The following is a 24,272-nucleotide window of genomic DNA, read 5'->3' as shown; positions in this document are numbered from 1 at the left end:
TTTCATTGAATACCTCAATGTTCTTCACAAGTTACATTATAGCAATGACTTGATTTCCAGTGTTGAAATGCAAAACATCAATTGAGGAGTCACCTGAAGCTTGAGAGGAAAAGGAAATGCGGTAAACTTTCTGGAGCCTAGAGCTGCTAAGGCATCACCCAAGTGGTTGCCACACATTGTGAAGGAGGAGAAGTCCAGTGGCTCCATGACTCAGGCTGGTTCCCAGAGTAGCCCTCTACAAGATCATCATCAGACTCCATCTCAACAAACATCTCCCTAACCACATTAATCTGATCAAGCCATGAATTGACCAACTACATTTTTGGAGGATGCATGCGCTCAAAGACTTGACCTCTATTGGTTGACTTAGCTAGCTAGGTTACACATGATGATGTATTGCTTAACCTAGCTAGGTCTAGCTAGGCTACTCATAATGATGTATTGCTTGATCTAGCTAGCTATAGCTAGGTTACTCATGATGATGTATTGCTTGACAAAGCTAGCTATAGCTATGTTACTCATGATGATGTATTGCTTGACAAAGCTAGCTATAGCTAGGTTACTCATGATGATGTATTGCTTGACAAAGCTAGCTATAGCTAGGTTACTCATGATGATGTATTGATTGTTTTTTTGCTTTCGAAGCACTTTGAGATGTCTTTCTGTTATGAAAAGCGCTATAGAAGTTTAATAAATTATTACTATTATTTATAATATATGCTTCATATCACAGTAATTTACCTTTATAAAAATCTTGCATCCACATTCACCTGCTTGAGAGCACTGTGGATGGATCTCAACAGTCTGTGTCCGGTTCCTCTCCATTTTTATTTATTTATTTCACCTTTATTAAACCAGGTAGGCCAGTTGAGAACAAGTTCTCATTTATAACTGCAACCTGGCCAAGATAAAGCAAAGCAGTGCGACAAAAAAACAACACAGAGTTACTGTAACGGTTTTCCTCCTCTTCTGAGGAGGAGTAGGAAAGATCAGACCAATGCGCAGCAAGTGTCCATATTTTAATGAAATATAACCGAACACTGAATACAAAAGAACAAGAGAAATAAATGAAAACCGAAACAGTTCTGCATGGTAAAACACAGACAGTGGGAAAACAGGCTGCCTAAGTATGGTTCTCAATCAGAGACAACGATAGACAGATGTCCCCAATTGAGAACCATACCAGGCCAAACACAGAAATACAAAACCTAGAATACACAACATAGGGTGGGCATTCTAACTCACGCCCTGACCAAACTAAAACAGAGACATAAAAAAGGAACTAAGGTCAGGACGTGACAGTTACATAGGAAAAACAAAAGTACAATCAATAACACAGTAGAAAAATCTACATACAGTGTGTGAAAATGGAGTAAGGAGGTAATGCAATAAATAGGCCATAGTAGTGAAGTAATTACAAGTTAGCAAATTAACACTGAATTGATAGATGTGCAGATGATGTGCAAGTAGAAATACTGGTGGGCAAAAGAGCAAAAAAGTTAATAAAATCAATATGGTGATGAGGTAGGTAGTTGGGTGGGCTATTTACAGATGGGCTATGTACAGCTGCAGCGATCGGTAACCTGCTCAGATAGCTGATGCTTAAAGTTAGTGAGGGGGATATAAGTCTCCAACGTCAGTGATTTTTGCAATTTGTTCCAGTCATTGGCAGCAGAGAAGTGGAAGTAAAGGCGGCCAAAGGGGGTGTTGGCTTTGAGGATGACCAGTGAGATTGTCACGACTCTTGTCGTCGGTGGAAGCAGTAGACCAAAGCGCAGCATGGTAAGTGTTCATGATTTATTGTCAAAATCCTTGAACAAAATAACAATATGGTGACCAGTGAGCTGAGATAAGGTGGAGCGTTACCTAGCAAAGACTTATAGACGACCTGGAACCAGTGGGTCTGGCGACGAATATGTAGCGAGGGCCAGCCGACGAGAGCATACAGGTCGCAGTGGTGGGCGGTATATGGGGCTTTGGTGACAAACCGGATGGCACTGTGATAGACTGCATCCAATTTGCTAAGTAGAGTGTTGGAGGCTATTTTGTAAATGACATCGCTGAAGATGAGGATCGGTAGGATAGTCAGTTTTACGAGGGTATGCTTGGCAGCGTGAGTGAAGGATGCTTTGTTGCAAAATAGGAAGTCAATTCTAGATTTAATTTTGGATTGGAGATGCTTAATATGAGTCTGGAAGGAGAGTTTACAGTCTAGGAATTTGTAGTTGTACACATATTCTAAGTCAGAACCGTCCAGAGTAGTGATGCTAGTCGGGCGGGCGGGTGCGGGCAGCGATCGGTTGAAGAGCATGCATTTAGTTTTACTAGCATTTAAGACCAGTTGGAGGCCACGGAAGGAGTGTTGTATGGCATTGAAGCTCATTTGGAGGTTTGTTAACACAGTGTCCAAAGAAGGGCCAGATGTATACAGAATGGTGTCGTCTGCGTAGGAGTGGATCAAGGAATCACTCGCAGCAAGAGCGACATCATTGATATATACAGAGAAAAGAGTCGGCCCGAGAATTGAACCCTGTGGTACCCACATAGAGACTGCCAGAGGTCCGGACAACAGGCCCTCCGATTTGACACACTGAACTCTATCTGAGAAGTAGTTGGTCTGTTGAGTCTGCCAGGTCGATGAAGACAGCTACACAGTACTGTCTTTTATCGATGGTGGTTATGATATCGTTAAGGACCTTGAGCGTGGCTGAGATGCACCCGTAATCAGCTTGGAAAGCGGATTGCACAGCGGAGAAGGTACGGTGGGATTCGAAATGGTCAGTGATTTGTTTGTTCACTTGGCTTTCGAAGACTTTAGAAAGGCAGGGCAGGATGGATATAGGTCTGTAACAGTTTGGGTCTAGAGTGTCTCCCCCTTTGAAGAGAAACAAGTCCTATATCGACATAACCTGAAAGGCCGCTCACCAAGGAAGAAGCCACTGCTCCAAAACCGCCATAAGAAAGCCAGACTACGGTTTGCAACTGCACATGGTGACAAAGATCGTACTTTTTGGAGAAATGTCCTCTGGTCTGCTGAAACAAAAATAGAACTGTTCAGCCATAATGACCACCGTTCTGTTTGGAGGAAAAATGGGGTGGCTTGCAAGATGAAGAGCACCATCCCAACCATGAAGCATGGGGGTGGCAGCATCATGTTGTTGGGGTGCTTTGTTGCAGGAGGGACTGGTGCACTTCACAAAATAGATGGCATCATGAAGAATTGAAAATGATGTGGATATATTGAAGCAACATCTCAAGACATCAGTCAGGAAGTTAAAGCTTGGTCACAAATGGACAATGACCCCAAGCATACTTCCAAAGTTGTGGCAAAATGGCTTAAGGACAACAAGTCAAAGTATTGGAGTGGCCATCACAAAGCCGTGACCTCAATCCAATAGAAAATGTGTGGTCAGAACTGAAAAAGCGTGTGTGAGCAAGGAGGCCTAAAAACTTGACTCAGTTACACCAGCTCTGTCAGGAGGAATGGGCCAAAATTAACCCAAATTATTGTGGGAAGCTTGTAAAAGGCTACCCGAAACATTTGACCCAAGTTAAACAATTTAAAGGCAATGTTACCAAATACTAATTGAGTGTATGTAAACTTCTGACCCACTGGGAATGTGATGAAAGAAATAAAAGCTGAAATAAATAATTATCTTTACTATTATTCTGATATTTCACATTCTTAAAATAAAGTGGTGATCCTAACTGACCTAAGATAGGGAATGTTTACTAGGATTAAATGTCAGGAATTGTGAAAAACTGAGTTTAAATGTATTTGTCTAAGATCTATGTAAACTTCCAACTTCAACTGTATGGTGTTCAGTACACAGCTGGGAGCTGAGGGTGGTGTATAACAGTTGGCAAGAGTGAAATACTTATTTCTGGAGAGATACACTTTTTTTAAATTACAAGCCTGAAATGTTTGGGCATAGACCTGGAAAGTGTGACAGAACTTTGCAGGCTAACTCCTCCCCCTTTGGCAGTCCTATCTTGACGGAAAATATTGTAGCTGGGGATGGAAATCTCAGAATTTTTGTTGGCCTTCCTAATCCAGGATTCAGACATGGCAAGGACATTAGGGTTGGCGGAGTTTGCTAAAGCAGTGAGTAAAACAAACTTAGGGAGGAGGCTTCTGATGTTAACATGCATGAAATCAAGGCTTTTACGATTACAGAAGTGAACAAATGAGAGTGCCTGGGGACACACAGGGCTTGGGTTAACCTCTACATCACCCAGAGGAACAGAGGAGGAGTAGGATGAGGCTACAGCTAAAGGATATCAAAACTGGATGCCTAGTGCGTTGGGGACAGATAATAGAAGGAGAAGATTTCTGGGCATGGTAGAATAAATTCAGGGCATAATGTACAGACAGGGCTATGGTGTGGGTACAGTGGAGAGAAACCTAGGCATTGAGTGATGATAAGAGAGGTTGCATCTCTGGAGGCATTATTGGAGGCATTTATTTATGCATTATTTATGCTAGATGAGGTCACCCCATGTGTGGGAGGTGGGACAAAAGAGGTATCTGAGGCATGTTGAGTGGGGCTAGGGGCAGCAAAATGAAACAATGATACCTACCCTAAACAACAGTATACAAAGCATATTGACATTAGAGAGAGACATAAAGCGAGGCATAAAGCAATCACAGGTGTTGATTGGGAGCTACCTAAGACAACGGGTAAGACAGCCCCAGCTGTCTTAGACAACAACAACAGGTAAAATGGCGATGAATGGGCAGAGAGGGTCAGTTAACTACACACAGGGCCTGAGTTCGAGGCTGGGGCCGACAGATAAACAAAGCAAGCAAAATGGTGTACCGTGATTATTGAACAGTCCAGCAGGCATCAGCTATGTAGCCAGGTGAACAGCAATAGATGAAACAGGGAAGTCGTTACTACGCCAGCAACCGGGAGACACAGCAATCATAAAGTGAGCAGGCCGTGGCTAGCAGAAGCGTCTTCATCGACGTTCGACAAAGGCAGGTTGAGGGCACATCGGATGGAATTACATCGGCAGACCAGTCGTGATGGATCTGCGGGGCTCTGTGTCGACAAAGGGTCCAGGCCAATTGGCAAAAGAGGTAGCTGGAGTAATTTTGTTTGCTAGCCGGGAGATGCGCCTGGCTCAAGGCTAACTGGTGCTAGCTTCGGGACAAGGGCGTTAGCCACTATAGCCACTCAGTAGCAGCTAGCTAGTTGCAATGATTCGATGCAAAGGTCCAGAGCTTACGGCAAGAATCCGACGAAGTAGTGGTTTCTAGTCGTGTTAGTGAAGAGTCCGGGAGGCATCAGCTGTGTAGCCGAGTGATCATAGGGTCATCTGGTTGTCAGAGACGACTGATGGTACCAACATGCAGGCCTAGGAAGTCACTACAATCACACTTACATAGGGTCAAAATAACTTTGAAATGAACATGGAAGCTTATCACAGATGGATTTCAAGTTGAGTAGACTGACATTTTACATTGAGGGGCTGTTGTTGTAGTAGTCTTACAAGCCAAATGTTGTTAGGCCTACTATTCATCAATATAAATAATAATTGGTTAGTACTATAATAAGGTTATAACATGGTGAGAATTACATTTCATCCCTACATGTTTTTGAATGATAGCCTATGACAGTAGAAGACCCTCAGTTCACCCGGGCTTACCATATTTGGTCTGTAGTGGAAGTCTCAAGGTGTAGTAAAAGGGAGTCAGCATATTGCTCATAGCACTGAACCAGGAAGTGAGTCATATTGACGGTGTTACTTCTCGCTTGCACCAGATCCTCCTACGCAACAGATGGAAAACCTCAATTGCAGATACCTCGCGTCCTCTCTCCTCGTTTCTTTATCAAAACCCATTGGAGGAGAGGGTCAGAGGGGCGGGACCTCTTGCTTTTTCATCCAATGGGTTTTGAGAAAAGACGAGAGAGAGAGGACGCGAGGAGTAAGCAATTGAGATATTCCCAAAGACCAACGCAGAACCAGGAACGTGGATCGCTTTGACTGTACTAAAGAGAACAAGGAAGCAACATGTGCCGATAACTATACAAGTAGTCTGATCACAGCAATATTGAGAGGAAATAGAGACAATTGTCAGTGTACTGGATATTTAAAATACTGCTGTTATTATACAGGTAAGGGAGAAATATTGAGAAGTTTACCATATTGGTAAGTCAACCTTTTGATGTGATTGAAAAATAATTATGTAAACAAATGTAGGATCTTTTCACGTGTGATTTAAATAACTTGGTTATTGTTTGGTTATTACAAACGTTGTAAATGTATTTATTATTTTGGGAAAATGTTGCTTAATGACTAGAAATTATAGCAATTAAAACAACCTACTCACCAAGTCAATCCTTGTAGCATGTAATAATTTAATTGTAGCCTAGTTTAATTGTTGTTAGCTTTTTTATTCCCAAATCGGAATATTATTGAAGTTTGTATATTTTAAACAATGTAAACTTATTCTTTAGGATAAACGCAAAATCTATTCAAGTAAACTTTTTGAATTTCCAATTACATGAGGGAATTTCCGCGTTGAGAACCCACTCCCCTGTTCAATGTTTTCGAACGAAGTAAAAACAAAGTCGCCACCACAGCGCGGAAAATTATTTAAAAAACACGGCTGAACGGAAAACCCAATCTGAAATCTGTTTGACGTGTAGCCTATAGGATGTGTGATCTTTAAATGATAACCATTTAATGTTCTTCACAAGTTACATTATAGCAATCACTTGAGTTCAAGTGTTACAATGTATCCAATCTCTGCAGTATGGACTCTTTCCATGGGCTCAATGAGCACGTGGCCGGGCTATAGGACACTCAAATCCACTCTTTTAGATCTGAAGTTTCAGCTGTTTTGTTGCAATTTACATGAACTTGCTATCAACAAGACCCACCACATGGCATGGGCCAACAACTGTTACGGAGTCTAGTTGATAGGTAATCGACTAGCCGGACTGTTCCCCGGGACTCCAGTTGTTGCCATTCGTACAATGCACAAACAAGGCTATTGAACCTGACATTGGTGTCTGTCGTTATTCCTTTATCTAACATATCATACTGAAACAACAACCTAATGTATTGTATATGCTGCTATAACATTACTGTGCTATAACCATAATCTTCCAAGCAGCCATATTACTCAACAACAGATATTAATTAACTGGTCTCAAAGAAATACAGACAGCATGTATAACACAGAAGCTTCTCACTGCCAGTGTTCACTCATTTTATTATATAAGTTATGGAACTGTGTTAGGCTAGGTGGACTGGTTCAGATTATTGGGACACCATGTCAACTTTCTCAGCCTTGCACAACATCAAATCAAATCAAATTTTATTTGTCACATACACATGGTTAGCAGATGTTAAATGCAAGTGTAGCGAAATGCTTGTGCTTCTAGTTCCGACAATGCAGTGATAACCAACAAGTAATCTAACTAACAATTCCAAAACTACTGTCTTATACACAGTGTCTTTATAATCAATATGTACATAAGGATATATGAATGAGTGATGGTATAGAGCAGCATACAGTAGATGGTATCTACAGTATATACATATGAGATGTGTGTAGACAAAGTAAACAAAGTGGCATAGTTAAAGTGGCAATACATGGTTACATAAGGATGCAGTCAGTGTATATACATATGCATATGAGATGAATAATGTAGGGTAAGTAACATATATAAGACATTGTTTAAAGTGGCTAGTGATATATTTACATAATTCCCATCAATTCCCATTATTAAAATGGCTGGAGTTGGGTCAGTCTGACAGTTGTTGGCAAACTCACTGTTATGGTTAACAGTCTGATGGCCTTGAGATAGAAGCTGTTTTCAGTCTCTCCCAGCTTTGATGCACTGTACTGACCTCGCCTTCTGGATGAGAACAGGCAGTGGTTCGGGTGGTTGATGTCCTTGATGATCTTTATGGCCTTCCTGTAACCTGGTTTATGTCCTGGAGGGCAGGTGTTTTATTACCCCGGTGATGCGTTGTGCAGTCCTCATCCCTCTGGAATAAGGGGCGGAGCAGTTGCCAGGCGGTATGTCAGCCCGCCAGGATGCTCTCGATTGATCTGTATCAAACAAGTGAGGTTGAATAGGCGCTGGCTTTCATCTTAAAATAATTCAATGTATATTAAAACTCTACCCTCTCCACTACTGTTCCATCGATATTTTCCCTCTGCTGTTTCCTGAAGTCACAATCATCTCCTTAGTTTTGTTGACGTTGAGTGTGAGGTTATTTTCCTGACACCACACTCCGGGCCCTCACCTCCTCCCTGTAGGCCGTCTCGTCGTTGTTGGTAATCAAGCCTACCACTGTTGTGTCGTCCGCAAACTTGATGATTGAGTTGGAGCTCCAACAGTGAACTGTACAGGAGAGGGCTATTGTGGGGCCCCGTGTTGAATCAGTTTGTTGCCTACCCTCACCACCTGGGGGCACCCGTCAAGTACCCAGTTGCAAAAGTAAAGGGTCTCGACTGATGGAGGGTACTATGGTGTTGAAAAATATATAAATTCCTCTTGTCCAGGTGGGTTAGGGCAGTGTGCAGTGTGGTTGAGATTGCATCGTCTGTGGACCTATTTGAAGCAAATAGTGGGTCTAGGGTGTCAGGTAGGGTGGAGAATACTGACTAGTCTCTCAAAGCACTTCATGATGAAATGAGTGCTACGGGCGGTGGTCGTTTACTCAGTTACCTTAGCTTTCTTGGGAACATTGGCCCTCTTGAAGCATGTGGGAACAGCAGACTGGTAGTTGATTCCATGGTATTCTGAAAGTGACTAGTGGTTGGGCCTGCAGCCTGTCTTTAAATGTCTTACTCACCTCGGCTGCAGTGAAGGAGAGACCGCATGTTTCCGTTGCAGGCCGTGTCAGTGGCACTGTATTGTCCTCAAAGCGGGCAAAAAAGTTATTTAGTCTGCCTGGGAGCAAGACATCCTGGTCCGTGACTGGGCTGGATTTCATCTTGTAGTCCGTGATTGACTGTAGACCCTGCCACATGCCTCTTGTCAACATTTTATATTTATATTTTAACATTTTAACATTATATTTAACAGTCTGATGGCCTTGAGATAGAAGCTGTTTTTCAGTCTCTCGGTCCCACATTTGCTGCACCTGTACTGACCTTGCCTTCTGGATGATAGCAGGGTGAACAGGTCGTGGCTCGGGTGGTTGATGTCCTCTATTGTCCTCTTTTTTCCCGCTAGCAAGAGAGGATGCCAATAACGTCACAATCAGACCAACTCCTTTAAGTTTTTCTTTTCTCAAAATTTATTATTTTAACCTTAAGTGTGTGTAACAGTGCAGGTTGGTGAGGGGAGGACGGCTCATAATAACGAATGGAGTGAATGGAATGGTGTCAAAAATTCCATTAATTCTGTTCCAGCAATTACTATGAGCCTGCCCTCCCCAGTCAAAGTGCCACCATTGGCGTGTACATTACTGGATTTATTTCTTAACTTGTATCTATGTGAAAGTGGATTCTCGGCCATCACTAGCATGAAAACTAAATAATGGCACAGACTGTGTGTGGAAAATGATTTGAGACTGAGACTCTCTCCAATACAACCCAACATTGCAGAGTTATGTGCATCCTTTCAAGCACACACTTCTCATTAACCTGTGGTGAGTTACTCACCATTTTCGATGAACAAATAAGGTTTTATATGTAAGATGGTTAAATAAAGAGCCAAATTGTAGATTATTATCATGTTATTATTTGTGCCCTGGTCCTATGAGAGCTCTTTGTCACTTCCCACGATCCGGGTTGTGACAAAAACTTAGTCATTCTTATGTTTAATGACTGTATCGTAGAGTGTGTGTGTGTGGCAGGCTTACAATTATGGCAAAAAACAACATTTGAGAGTGCGCTGACTAGAGGGGGTACTAAGCTGGAGGTTGAATGTTTGAAGGGGTACGGGACTATAAAAAGTTTGGGAACCACCGATCTAGGACATACAGATCTAGGACATAGATGAGGGTCTTAGCAGAATGCAGATTTGTTCATGCCATTACATTTTTTAACTGAGAAAATTTCATTTATAGACAGGAAGATGTTTAATTCTGGTCTCAGTGGTCCTAACATATTCTAATCTAATCATGAGCAACATCCACATCAATCCAGTCTAAATAAGGTAGTGAATGATTTAGTCATGACAGCGATAATGGCACTTTAATATGCAAAGTTTATGATGACAGATGAGGCAACCAGTAAATGGCTGGGCCATCATCTAACATGAGGTCAGCTCTCTAAGCTGTAAGAGGTTTCACACTAGACTGCAGAGTGGAGCGTAGCACAGAATTAAACTTCTCACCACCTGTTGACCTGATAACCCTCACCATTACATGCCCTGGCCTAGATACTGCACAAGAACCACATTACTAAGTTCAGAGATTTTCATGTCTCTCAATTTGCCTCTCAATGTCCTCAGTGATGTACAGCAGTGGACAAAATATGTGTCTGCTAGTTACACTTTTGAGAATTGGCTCTACCGTTGTAGAATCTTAATTTGATCACTCTGTTGTTGCTGAAATGCACCGCAGGAAATACAGAGGAGCACACTAACACACAGTTATATTAACAATATTATACTTTTCATGTAGCCTACCTTCGGTCAGCTAATAACCTAACCACCAATCGAACATTATGGACTAAACGTTCCAATCCAGTCGCTGCAGGATTATCTTGCTGTGACAATACAGGCCAAATTAAGATCATACATCTATATGTTGCTGTGCAGTCTGAAAAATAACAAACATGTGGTGATACTTGTGGTTGATATTATTAGACTGAAAGACATTATGTGTCTGTGAAGTTAGAGAATCAGTCAGAACAATGTGATGAGTCAATAGTCTGTGTCTGTAACAGTCTGTTACTGTGTTTCATTTGGTCACCCTGTTGCAGGAGAACTGTTCTGCACTACAGGACATTTTAAACTTAGTGTTTGAGGTTTAAAAAGGCTTCTGAAGTTTATAGTTTCCACTTTAAATTTCAGACTTGATTTTCCCAAACTCGCTCAAATTAAGGTCATTACATCAGCCACGTCTCACTGACATTCCTATTGGGTTTTGGGGTTTTTCAGTCCATTGAAATTGGTCCATGTCACATTTTTAGACGGGATCACATGTATAACCAAATAGTCTACCCTTCTTCTCTACACCCCTAAGGTAAAAAGGAATACCATTCTGTCCCCCCCCTGTAAATATCCTGTTGCCTATCTAACATTCTTTCTTTCCACCGGCGGTGGGACGAGACAGTTTAGGAGTGCAGACTAGAGGCACCACCTGCAAATGCTTTTCAGTTATGCCAGCTATCTGAAACAGGAAATCCTAGCTGAAAAACCATCATCAGCTGGGTGTAGAGAGTTGTCTTCAGACTGAGGGTACTGTTTGTAGTGTGTATCTGTGTCTGTCTGCGTGTGTTTATGTGAAAGAGAAATAGAGGGAGAGTTGACATAACATCCTGAGGCACACAGTTCTTCAAGGACTTGTGACCGTGTACTGGTAGAGTCCTAATGAAAACTGCATTCTGTTATTCACTAAGATACAATCACAGTACTATGTGATCATCAAAAGCATCTGAAAGCAATATTGTGAAGTAATAATGTAATGAATATAAGTTACAATGTGGTTACAAACTGTATAAGCTCACTGAACCTACCCCACTGGGACAATACTGGTTGAATCAGTTGTTTCCTAATCATCTCAACGACCAAAATCAATGTTTATTCAACGTCATCACGTGGGAAACTAATTGGATTTGCATAAAGTCGTCAACGTAAGAGCATTTTGTCTTTCATTTCACCAAACTTTTAACCTAAATCCAATGATGTGATTTTTTTTCTCTTCAGATTTCACATTGAATTCACATTAGTTGAAACTCAACCAAATGTAAATCAAAACTAGATGTTGAACTGACATCTGTGCCTGGTGGGACTGTACAGGAAAGCTATTTGTTATGTTGGTCTTAAGGGATATTAACTTACTTCTTCACTTGTGACCTATAGAAACAAATTGTTTCTGTATAATTGCTCAACAGTTTACGTAATGCCATTAGTACATAGTTGTGTCACCAGACAAAGTCTGTCACCTCCGGGAAGATGCTTAAGGTGGAATATAATTGTCACGCCTTCCTCAAGCTGATGCAACCAGTGTTTTTTTCTCTCCAGATTCTCCCTGACTCTCTCTGTATGTCAGGTCTAAACTAACAACACCAATTAACCCTCGCACCTCGACTAAACCAGAGCAGGACGTCAACACACTTGCACTCCTCACATACGTAGTTTACTGATGGCTAATCAGCTACACTGGCTCAGCGTTTCTGCTAAGCTGGCAAACATTACACTTCTTTGACCTGTACTGTAGGCAGGGGTTGTACTGTACCTTCTCCCCTGTGTCAATCTGACACTGTCTGGCACTATTGAGAAGAAACAGACTGAATTGATCAGAAGGCACATACTGTACCTTTGGTCTGTACCTGAATCTGACACGTTTTAAGCATGTGACATATTCATATGCCAACATGGCCTATGAGTCTATTTGCATCTTGTTTGCATGTATACAAATTACGACCTTTGGCTCCCAGTTTGTTTCAACAACAGAAGGCCAGTCTGACTTGCGTACATTGAACATATACCTCTAGTGTGGTCTGAAGGTAATGATAATAGAAAACACACAGTGGCTAAATACTCTAGGAAGTGGTCTTATCCGAGGAGCTGACTTCCTCCTGCCCTACATTAGATTGAAAGATAGACTGTGAAATAGGGCTATTCTAGGGTTTGAGAAACTGAGAAAATAATTTTGTTGATAGTGGTGGTGGCTTGTGAATTGTACACACGCTGTAGTTTTGGAATATTTTTCCCATGCTATATACAGTTGGTTCAAATCTTCTAAATTAGTTGAGTAGCTTTACAGGATAGACTCATGTTTTCTGCACCTATTTCCTCACAGAAACAATGAAGAGAGAGGTCAACGCCGGGGTGAATTTCCTGAGACATCTAGCCGTGGAGCGGGGTGGCTTGGATGGCACCAAAGCTGACGCTTTTGCTGGAAAGCTGCAGCAACTTCTGGTCAACAAATTCAAAGACCACTGGTACCCCGACAACCCCAACAAAGGACAGGCATTCAGGTAAACAACAAGGGAAGTGAAATATTAAAGAAGGGAAGTAACTGGGTTGTTATGTCATGTGGATGTCTCTGAGAAGACAAAAATATGAGGATAAGTTTACTGGTACAGGTGAACAGCTCTCTGCCCTTTGACCCCTCTTAGGTGCATCAGGGTAAGCGAGGGGGTGCCGTGTGATGAGGAGGTGCTGAAGGCGTGTGAGGAGAGCAAGCTCAAACTCAGCGAGCTGGGCCTCCCATGTGAGATTGCGCTGTGGATCGACCCACTGGAGGTGTGCGCACGGTGGGTCACACTATGTTACTCACACGTGCACAGGCGTACACACACAGTGAGACAGTGACATACTCAGTCTCAGAGACAGAAGGCAGAGGAAGAAGGCTTTCATTCATCATTCATTGTACAGTCATACAGTCAGCTCTCTGGAGGTACCATATTTATCATCATGATGCATGTGTTGTACGAACCTGCCCACTATGTGATGACTCATCAAGTTACGGTAGGAGGAGGGTGAGACCAACTACAGTGAGGAAATGATCCCGAGTGAGATGGGTTGATACAAGTGAAACTGTTACACCCTTCAACCTTTTACTTCAGTGGGCTAAATCAGGGTCACACAGAGTGTTTCTTGGTAATCTTAAACAAATCTATTGTGAAACAAAAGTATACACCTCACACATATGGTTATGGGCTTAAAAAATAAGACGTGTTCCATATCAGATATAGAGTTGAAATGTATTCAATTTAGAGTTTGCATCCCAATATTACACTTTATATACATCACAGAAGACTGATTTTTTTTTTTTAAACACCCAATTTTTGGCAGAAAAATATTAATAACATTCCACCCATGAAGTCACTAGGACATTTGACTGCAGGAAAGGGCTACAGGGTTGTCTATAGGTTTTGTTACAGAAACTAATGTACTCTCTTTCCTCTCTCACAGGTCAGGGGAGAACTGCAGGTACTTCACAGTAGCTCGTTTCAAAGAAGAGGAAGATGTGAAAGGAGACAAAGATGTCGACCTGGATACGTCCGACTACCACTCCGCCACCTCGTCTGACTGTGGCTCTACTATCTCCAGCGACACAGACACAGAGGACGAGGGGAAGGATGGAGAGACGGTGGGAAGAAAAGATGAGGAAGAGAAGGAGGGAAAGAAAGAGAAGGTGGAGGGCATACCTTGTGTGATTGCCATGATGCCCAGGGTTCGGGACAGGTTCAAGGTGGAGCATGCTCAACGGAAGGTCACCAAAACACTGGTAAGAACTTTTCTGTTAATCTACATTACCTTAACCTCTCTAGGGTACGTGGGACAGTAGCGTCCCTGAAATTGCAGAGCGCAACATTCTTGAAAATATATGTTTTATACATCAAAGTAAAGCTTAACTTCTTGTTAATCCAGCCGCTGTGTCGGATTTCAAAAAGGGTTTACGACGAAAGCAAACCATGCGATTATCTGAAGACAGAGCCCCGCATACAGAAGCATGAAAAACATATTTCAACCAGGCAGGTGCGACACAAAAGTCAGAAATAGCGATATAAAAAATGCCTTACCTTTGATGATTTTCTTCTGTTGGCACTTCAAAAGGTCCCAGATACATCACAAATGGTCCTTTTGTTCGATAATGTCCTTCTTTATATCCATAAAAACTCAGTTTAGCTGGCGCGCTTCAGTCAATAATCCACTCAGTTTCCCTCCATCAAAATGCATACAAAATGAATCCCAAACTTTACTAATAAACTTTTCCAAACAAGTCAAAGAACGTTTATAATCAAACCTTAGGTATCCTAATACGCAAATAAACGATACAATTTAAGACGGAGAATAGTATGTTCATTACCGGAGATAAATAAGAAAGAACGCCCTTTCCTCCACGAGCTTGGAAACACTACAGCCAAAATGGGAGCCACCTAGAAAAACTACATTTTTTTCTCTAAAAACCAGCCTGAAACTCTTTCTAAGACTAGTCTAGTGGAAGCCCTAGAAACTGCAACCTGGGAGGATTTGGCCTTATTATTAAAATACTAACCATTGAAAATGGTGGTAAGCTGAACATTGTTGTTTTAGGATGGTTTGTCCTCTGGGTTTCGCATGCCATATCAGTTCTGTTATACTCATAGACATTACTTTAACAGTTTTAGAAACTTTAGAATGTTTTCTATCCAAATTTACCAATTATATGCATATCCTAGCTTCCGGGCCTGAGTAACAGGCAATTTACATTGGGCATGCTTTTCATCCGGATGTCAAGATACTGCCCCCTACACCAGAGAGGTTAATGTGGTACCACATCTCACTCTCTGACATCCGCAATGTAGCACTGTGGACACGTGGATTCACGTAGCACCAGATCCTACACATACAGAAGAAGTGCTCTCTAAGTACTATCTGATTATTGATATGAAGATGAATTATAATCAGAATCCTATCTAAGATCTTTCTCTCCCTCTGTTCGCTCTCTCTCCAGCTCCAGCCCACCTCTCAGCAGTACTACTACCACCCTGCCCCTGTGTGGCCCACAACGTACAAGAAGAAGGGTCCTGTGTTCCTCACCGCAATATACGCGCCTCCGCCTCCCCCAGCGTTCGGCTACTACGTCCTGCCCCAGCCACCCCCGCAGTTCATCATGCCTTATGCCACTCTGCAGCCATGGGGGGCTGTGAAGAGCTAAACCAACTGGTTGGAGAGGGAGAGGTAAAACTGCCCTTTTACCTATGAGCCAATCACGATGGGTCGATGCAGGTTTTTGTGGGTGAGGCGCAGTTAAGATAGTTTGACAAAATATTTGAAGGGTTAGCGGGGAGCACATCTTGTTTCATTATCATTTTTTAATTGCTGTACACTTCTTTTTCTTATTTTTGGTGAAAATCAGTTTTGGGGATTTCCTCTATGTAACTTTCTTAGGTAGAATTGCCACTGAAGTAAACAAGGAATATACTAAAACAGGCATTTAGCAAATGTTGCTACAGGCACTTCCCTAAAGGTTGCCAGTGTGTTTTGGTTTAGGGTAATCCGCTGATTAAAAGTAGTCTATTCATATTGCTGAAGTGTCTAGAATAGGCCTGCTAGACAGTCTGTTGCACATTGACTAGTTTAGTGTGATACTGTATTCCAGTGGTATTCAACTCTTACCCCGCGAGGTCCGGAGCCTGCTGGCTTTCTTTTCTACCTGATAATGAATTACACCCACCTGGTGAACTAGGTTTAAATCAGTGCCTGATTAGAGGGGTATTCCTTCATTGGGTGCTCATAACATCTCAGGAATCCTCAGCAATAAGCTGAAAGCCTAAGCTTTTTTGATGATTTTATATATTTTTCTGAATATTATAGACTACCTTTTCATATGTCACCTCTATGAAGCATCAAATTGGTGAATGTGCACTGTAGGATATAGACCAGAGCTGCCCAATCATGGTCATGGTGGGCCTAAAACACATCTGGTTTTTGTTTCTACCTGTAAGTTAATTGGACTGTGATTGTTATCTGTCAAGTACAGACCTCTCTCTATTTTATAATAATTGATAGACCAACCAGAAGCTTTTTGTACATACTGTAACCTGTTAACAAATAGTAATTATCAACCACATTTGTTTTTTTTATTTGTTGTAATTTATTTTTCCACCTGTGGGTGGTACCAAAACATTGTTGTAAAGTCAAATTCCACGCATATTTATGTATATTCTCTATTTTATATATCTTGATAAAGTTTGTAGTGTTGGTGCATGTATAATTTTAATAGTTATTTGTTTATAATTTCCTTTTTTAGAAATCTTTAGTCTGCTTTAGGCCAGATTGAAGAACAATCTGTCCTTAATGGCGATGTACTCTTATAATCTCCACCCGGCACAGCCAGACGAGGACTGGCCAACCCTCAGAGCCTGGTTCCTCTCTAGGTTTCTTCCTGGGTTCCTGCTGTTCTAGGGAGTTTTTCCTAGGCACCGTGCTGCATTGATTGCTGTTAGGGGTTTTAGGCTGCATTTCTGTATAGCACTTTGTGACATTTGCTGATGTAAAAAGGGCTTTATAAATAAATGTGATTGAGTGATTGCTGGGATAAAATGGGTCTGGACTGAACTGTATTCACTCCTGTGTAATCAGTCTTTCATGGATTTACTGTAAATAGTTTTATATACTGGAAATGAAAAATGCTTGGATGATCCAAATGTTTAGCTTTAATATGAATAGGTGTTTTCATAACTTAATACTTATATTCTCTATTTTTATACTAACTTTTATTGGCCCATTGATCTGCTTTGGATGCATATTTATTCAATGTTATGAACTGCCTTTTCCCTTGTTCTGAGTGCAGAGCAGTACTCTGTTCACACGATTATTACTGTATCTGATAGACAATTGGCCATGCTAATGTTTATGTTAAGCTGTGTCAGTTTTTATACTTATCTCTCTGTCTGGTCAGCACATAACATTAAATCAACCGATTTCTAAAATCAAACTGTGTTTTTGCAATCTGTTATCTTGTGTATACTGTAGAATATTGAGAGAATATGTACAGTGGTAAGAAAAAAGTATGTGAAACCTTTGGAATTACCTGGATTCCTGCATAAATTGGTCATAAAATTTGATCTGAAATTCATCTAGGTCACAACAATAAACTAATAACAAACAATTATACGTGTTCATGTATTGAACAGACCGTGTAAACACTCACAGTGCAGGGTTCACCCTTGGATTTAATAACTGGTTGACCCTCCTTTGGCTGCAATAACCTCAACCAAACATTTTCTGTAGTTGCGGATCAGACCTGCACAAAGGTCGGGAGGAATTTTGGGACCATTTCTCTTTACAAAACTGTTTCAGTTCAGCAATATTCTTGGGATATCTGGTGTGAACTGCTCTCTTGAGGTCATGCATTTAAATGGGGTTGAGGTCAGGACTGGGCCACTCCAGAAGGCATATATTCTTCTGTTGACGCCATTCTGTTGATGATTTACTTCTGTGTTTTGGGTCGTTGTCCTGTTGCATCACCCAACTTCTGTTGAGCTTCAATTGGCAGACAGATAGCCTTACATTCTCCTGCAAAATGTCTTGATGAACTTGGGAATTCATTTTTCCATTGATGATAGCAAGCTGTCCAGGTCCTGAGGCAGCAAAGCAGCCCCAAACCATGATGCTCCCTCCACCATACTTTACATTTGGAATGAGGTTTTGATGTTGGTGTGATGTGCCATTTTTCCTCCACACAGTGTTGTGTGTTCCTTCCAAACAACTCAACTGTAGTTTCATCTGTCCACAGAATATTTAGCCAGTAGTGCTGTGGAACATCCAGATGCACTTTTGCAAACTTACAGTTGAAGTCGGAAGTTTACATACACTTAGGTTGGAGTCATTAAAACTCGTTTTACAACCACTCCACAAATTTATTTTTAACAAACTATAGTTTTGGCAAGTCGGTTAGGACATCTACTTTGTGCACGACAAGTAATATTTCCCACAATTGTTTACAGACAGATTATTTCACTTATAATTCACTGTATCACAATTTCAGTGGGTCAGAAGTTTACATACACAAAGTTGACTGTGCCTTTAAACAGCTTGGAAAATTCCAGAAAATTATGTCATGGCTATAGAAGCTTCTGATAGGCTAATTGACATAATTTGAGTCAATTGAAGGTGTACCTGTAGATACATTTCAAGGCCTACCTTCAAACTCAGTGCCTCTTTGCTTGACATCATGGGAAAATCAAAAGAAATCAGCCAAGACCTCAAAAAACAATTGTAGACCTCCACAAGTCTGGTTCATCCTTGGGAGCAATTTCCAAACACCTGAAGGTACCACGTTCATCTGAACAGTATAAACACCATGGGACCACGCAGCCGTCATACCGCTCATGAAGGAGATGGGCTCTGTCTCCTAGAGATTAACGTACTTTGGTGCGAAAAGTGCAAATAAATCCCAGAACAACAACAAAGGACCTTGTGAAGATGCTAGAGGAAATAGGTACACAAGTATCTATATCCACAGTAAAACGAGTTCTATATCAACATACCCTGAAAGGCCGCTCAGCAAGGAAGAAGCCACTGCTCCAAAACCGCTATAAAAAAGCCAGACTACGGTTTGCAACTGCACATGGGGACAAAAATCGCACTTTTTGGAGAATCCTCTGGTCCTCTGGTCTGATGAAACAAAAATAGAACTGTTTGGCCATAATGACCATTGTTCTGTTTGGATGAAAAAGGGGGACGCTTGCAAGCTGTAGAACACCATCCCAACCGTGAAGCACGGGGTGGCAGCATCATGTTGTGGAGGGTGCTTTGCTGCAGGAGGGACTGGTGCACTTCACAAAATAGATGGCATCATGAAGAATTGAAAATTATGTGGATATATTGAAGCAACATCTCAAGGCATCAGTCAGGAAGTTAAAGCTTGGTCGCAAATGGGTCTTCCAAGTGGACATTGACCCCAAGCATACTTCAAAAGTTGTTGCAAAATGGCTTAAGGACAACAAAGTCAACGTATTGGAGTGGCCATCACAAAGCCCTGACCTCAATCCTATAGAAAATTTGTGGGCAGATCTGAAAAAGCATGTGCGAGCAAGGAGGCCTACAAACCTGACTCAGTTACACCAACTCTGTCAGGGGGAATGGGACTAAATTCACCCAACTCATTGTTGGAAGCTTGTGGAAGGTTACCCAAAACGTTAACAATTTAAAGGCAATGCTACCAAATATTAATGAATGTATGTAAACTTCTGACCCACTGGGAATGTGATGAAAGAAATAAAAGCTGAAATAAATCATTATTTCTACTATTATCCTGACATTTCACATTCTTAAAATAAAGTGGTGATCCTAACCGACCTAAGACAGGGAATTTTTACTCTGATTAAATGTCAGAATTGTGAAAAATGGAGTTTAAATGTATTTGGCTGAGGTGTATAAACTTCGACTTCAAATATAAGTCTTGCAGCAATGTTTTTTTTGGACAGCAGTGGCTTCTTCCGTGGTGTCCTCCCATGAACACCATTCTTGTTTAGTGTTTTACATATCGTAGACTCGTCAACAGAGATGTTAGCGTGTTCCGGAGATTTCTGTAAGTCTTTAGCTGACACTCTAGGATTCTTCTTAACCTCATTGAGCATTCTGTGCTGTGCTCTTGCAGTCATCTTTGCAGGATGGCCACTCCTAGGGAAAGTAGCAACAGTGCTGAAATTTCTCAATTTATAGACAACTTGTCTTACCGTTGATTGATGGGCATCAAGGCTTTTAGAGATACTTTTGTAACCCTTTCCAGCTTTATGCAAGTCAACAATTCTTAATCTTAGGTCTTCTGAGATCTCTTTTGTTCGAGGCATGGTTCACATCAGGAAATGTTTCTTGTGAATAGCGAACTCAAAATTTGTGAGTGTTTTATATGGGGTAAGGCATCTCTAACCAACATCTCCAATCTTGTCTCATTGATTGGACTCCAGGTTAGCTGACTCCTGACTCCAATTAGCTGTTGGAGAAGTCATTAGCTGAGGGCTTCACATACTTTTTCCAACCTACACTGTGAATGTTTAAATGATGTATTCAATATAGACAAGAAAAAGACAATCATTTCTGTGTTATTAGTTGTTTGTCTATTGCTGTGACTTGATGACCAATTTATGCAGAAATCCAGGTAATTCCAAAGGGTTCACATACTTTTTCTTGCCACTGTATATATTTATTTGCGCAAGAGCAGTCTATAGGCTACCTCAGGCCAGAATCACTTGCAACTATATTGTATAGCAACATACACTACATGACCAAAAGTATGTGGACAACAGCTCGTCGAACATCTCATTTCGAAATCATGGACATTAATATGGAGTTGGTCCCCCCTTTGCAGCTATAACAACATCCACTCTCCTGGGAAGGCTTTCCAGTAGATGTTGGAACATTGCTGAGAGGACTTGCTTCCATTCAGCCACAAGAGCATTAGTGAAGTCAAATCAAATTTTATTTGTCACATGCGCCAAATACAACAGGTGTAGTAGACCTTACAGTGAAATGCTTACTTACAAGCCCTTAACCAACAATGCAGTTTGAAGAAAATACCCCCCAAAAAGTCAAGATAAGAATAACAAATAATTAAAGAGCAGCAGTAAATAACAATAGTGGGGCTATATACAGGGGGTACCGGTGTCGAGGTAATTGAGGTAATATGTACGTGTAGGTAGAATTATTAAAGTGACTATGCATAGATAATAACAGAGAGTAGCAGCACCGTAGAAGAGGGGGGGAGGGGGGGGGATAATGCAAATAGTCTGGGTAGCCATTTGATTAGTTGTTCAGGAGTCTCATGGCTTGGGGGTAGAAGCTGTTTAGAAGCTTCTTGGACCTAGACTTGGTGCTCCAGTATTGCTTGCCGTGCGGTAGCAGAGAGAACAGTCTATGACTAGGGTGGCTGGAGTCTTTGACAATTTTTAGGGTCCTCCTCTGACACTGCCTGGTATAGAGGTCCTGAATGGCTGGAAGGTTGGCCCCGGTGGTGTACTGGGCCGTACACACTACCCTCTGTAGCGCCTTACAGATCAGGGCGTGACAGTCCGGCTTCACCTTCTTTGACCTTGGTCGGTAGAAGATGGTGAAATTGAACAGGGTAAATAACAGAGCCCAATGAGCTTGCCTTGGGTTGGCAGTACGGAGGTATTCTACATTTGTATGATCCGTCCATACCAGGAATGGATGTTCTGCCCCTTCCAGAGCCATCTTCACAGCTAGGAGTTCCCGGTTCCCAACATCATAGTTCCTCTCCGCAGAGTTGAAGGCACAGGGATTAAGCTTTTGGTCCTGCACAGATTGCAGGGAAAAAACGGCCCCTACTCCCACACCGGAAGCATCAACCTCCACCAGAAACTGACGAGTTGGGGCTGGATGGATGAGGATAGGAGCAGTAGTGAATCGCTGCTTAAGATCCCCAAAAGCCTTGTCCGCTGCTGGAGACCATGTGAACAGTACCTTGGGAGAGGTGAGTGCAGAGAGGGGAGCCGCCATGTTGCCATAGCTCCGAATGAAACAGCGGTAGAAATGAGCAAAACCCAGAAACCGTTGGAGCTGCACCCTGGATGTGGACTGGGGCCAATCCACCACTACTCTCACCTTCTCTGGATTCATCTGTACATTCCCCTCAGCAATAATGTATCCTAGAAAGGACATAGTGGAGCGGTGGAACTCACACTTCTCAGCCTTTACAAACAACTGATTCCCCAAGAGGCGCTGAAGAACCTGTCGAACATGTAGAATGTGTTCCTGGGCAGAATGAGAGAAAACCAGGATGTCGTCGATGTTTGACAAAAAAAAAACGATTCAATATGTCCCGGAGCACATTGTTGACCAGAGCCTGGAGTCCAAACGGCATAACCAGGTACTCATGATGTCCACTGGCAGTGTTGAAAGCTGTCTTCCACTCGTCTCCTTCACGTATCTGCACAAGATGGTAGGCATTCCGAAGGTCCAGTTTGGTGAAGATAGTAGCCCCCTGGAGAGGTTCGAAAGCTGAGGAGAGGAGTGGTATAGGGTACAGATTTTTTATCGTATTATCATTGAAACCGCAGTAGTCAATACATGGGCGCAGGTTCTTGTCCTTTTTCCCCACAAAGATGAATCCGGCGCCGGCAGGAGAGGCAGAAGGGTGAATGCTCCCAAAAGCCAGTGAGTCCTCGATGTACTCCTCCATGGCCTTGGTCTCAGGTCCGGACAGGGAATATAGCTGACCTCGAGGCGGTATGATGCCCGGGAGTAGGTCAATAGCACAATCGTAGGGACGATGTGGAGGAAGGGAGGTAGCGCGAGCCTTGCTGAAAACCTCTAGGAGGTCATGATACGTGCCGGCAGAGATCCGAGGCCGTACTTAATCCTGGAGACAGATGTTTCGGAGATGGCTGTGCCGCCTTTAGGCAGTGTATGGCAAGATGGGAGTGAATGGCAAAATGGGCTCCAACCCAGAATGGAACCTGGCCGTGCCTGGCCGTGCAGTCATGAGTGAACAGGGAGTAGAGGAGGGGACTGAGCACGCACCCCTGAGGGGCCCCCTGAGGATCAGCGTGGCGGATGTGTTGATACCTACCCTTACCACCTGGGGGCGGCCCGTCAGGAAGTCCAGGATCCAGTTGCAGAGGTAGGTGCTTACTGATGAGCTTTGAGGGCTCTATGGTTTTGAAAGCTGAGCTGTAGTCAATTAATAACATTCTCACATAGGTGTTCCTTTTGTCCAGGTGTGAAAGGGCAGTGTGGAGTGCAATAGAGATTGCATCATCTGTGGATCTGTTGCTGCGGCATGCAAATTGGAGTGGGTCTAGGGTTTCTGGGATAATGGTGTTGATGTGAGCCATGACCAGCCTTTCAAAGCATTTCATGGCTACAGACCTGAGTGATACGGGGTCGGTAGTCATTTAGGCAGGTTACCTTAGTGTGCTTTGGCACAGGGACTATGGTGGTCTGCTTGAAACATGTTTGTATTACAGACTCAGACAGGGAGAGGTTGAAAATGTCAGTGAAGACACTTGCCAGTTGGTCAACGCATGCTCGGAGTACAGGTCCTGGGAATCCGTCTGGCCCTACGGCCTTGCGAATGTTGACCTGTTTAAAGGTCTTACATCGGCTGTGGAGAGTGTGATCACACAGTCGACCAGAACAGCTGATGCTCTCATGCATGTTTCAGTGTTACTTGCCTCAAAGCGAGCATAGAAGTTATTTAGCTCGTCTGGTAAATTTGTGTCACTGGGCTGTGCTTCCCTTTATAGTCTGTTATAGTGTGCAAGCCCTGCCACATCCGACGAGCTTCAGAGCCGGTGTAGTACGACTCGATCTTAGTCCTGTTTTGACACTTTGTCTGTTTGATGGTTTGTCGGAGGGCATAGCGGAATTTCTTGTAAGCTTCCGGGTTAGAGTCCCGCTCCTTGAAAGCGGCAGCACTACCCTTTGCTCAGTGCGAATGTTACCTGTAGTTCATGGCTTCTGGTTGGGGTATGTACGTACCCCAACCAGACGTCCTCGATGCACTTACTGTACTCCTTACTGTACTCCTCAATGCCATCGGAAGAATCCCGGAACATATTCCGGTCTGTGATAGCAAAACAGTCCTGTAGTTTAGCATCTGCTTCATCTGACCACTTTTTTATAGACCGAGTCACTGGTGCTTCCTGCTTTAATTTTAGCTTGTAAGCA

General features: G+C 42.5%; 1 protein-coding gene across 2 annotated transcripts; it reads left to right on the top strand.

Moving 5' to 3' along the window:
• The first annotated feature begins 5,957 nt into the window (after positions 1-5,957).
• Positions 5,958-17,574, top strand: LOC118373818 (maternal B9.15 protein-like). Of its 2 annotated transcripts, none has more exons than XM_035760068.2 (5): positions 5,958-6,122; positions 12,946-13,123; positions 13,265-13,402; positions 14,064-14,379; positions 15,589-17,574. In XM_035760068.2, the coding sequence occupies exons 2-5, from the start codon at positions 12,951-12,953 to the stop codon at positions 15,790-15,792; spliced, it is 831 nt and encodes a 276-aa protein (XP_035615961.1). In that variant the 5' UTR covers positions 5,958-6,122; positions 12,946-12,950; the 3' UTR covers positions 15,793-17,574. The 2 variants fall into 2 exon arrangements, with proteins under 2 accessions (XP_035615961.1, XP_052345930.1); XM_052489970.1 differs by having other exon boundaries at positions 5,969-6,156.
• The last annotated feature ends 6,698 nt before the right edge of the window (positions 17,575-24,272 follow it).

This window comes from Oncorhynchus keta, chromosome 31 (assembly GCF_023373465.1).
Source record: "Oncorhynchus keta strain PuntledgeMale-10-30-2019 chromosome 31, Oket_V2, whole genome shotgun sequence".
NCBI classification, from domain to species: domain Eukaryota; kingdom Metazoa; phylum Chordata; class Actinopteri; order Salmoniformes; family Salmonidae; genus Oncorhynchus; species Oncorhynchus keta.
Note: the sequence above shows the minus strand (reverse complement) of the source record. Positions and strands in the feature narration are given on the sequence as shown.

What these genes read in the sequence shown, in the direction of transcription:
- LOC118373818 (XM_035760068.2), top strand. Translation starts at nt 12,951, where the DNA reads ATGAAGAGAGAGGTCAACGCCGGGGTGAATTTCCTGAGACATCTAGCC. An exon ending in AACAAAGGACAGGCATTCAG is followed by an intron (nt 13,124 to 13,264) that starts GTAAACAACAAG and finishes GACCCCTCTTAG; the next exon opens with GTGCATCAGGGTAAGCGAGG. An exon ending in GGAAGGTCACCAAAACACTG is followed by an intron (nt 14,380 to 15,588) that starts GTAAGAACTTTT and finishes CTCTCTCTCCAG; the next exon opens with CTCCAGCCCACCTCTCAGCA.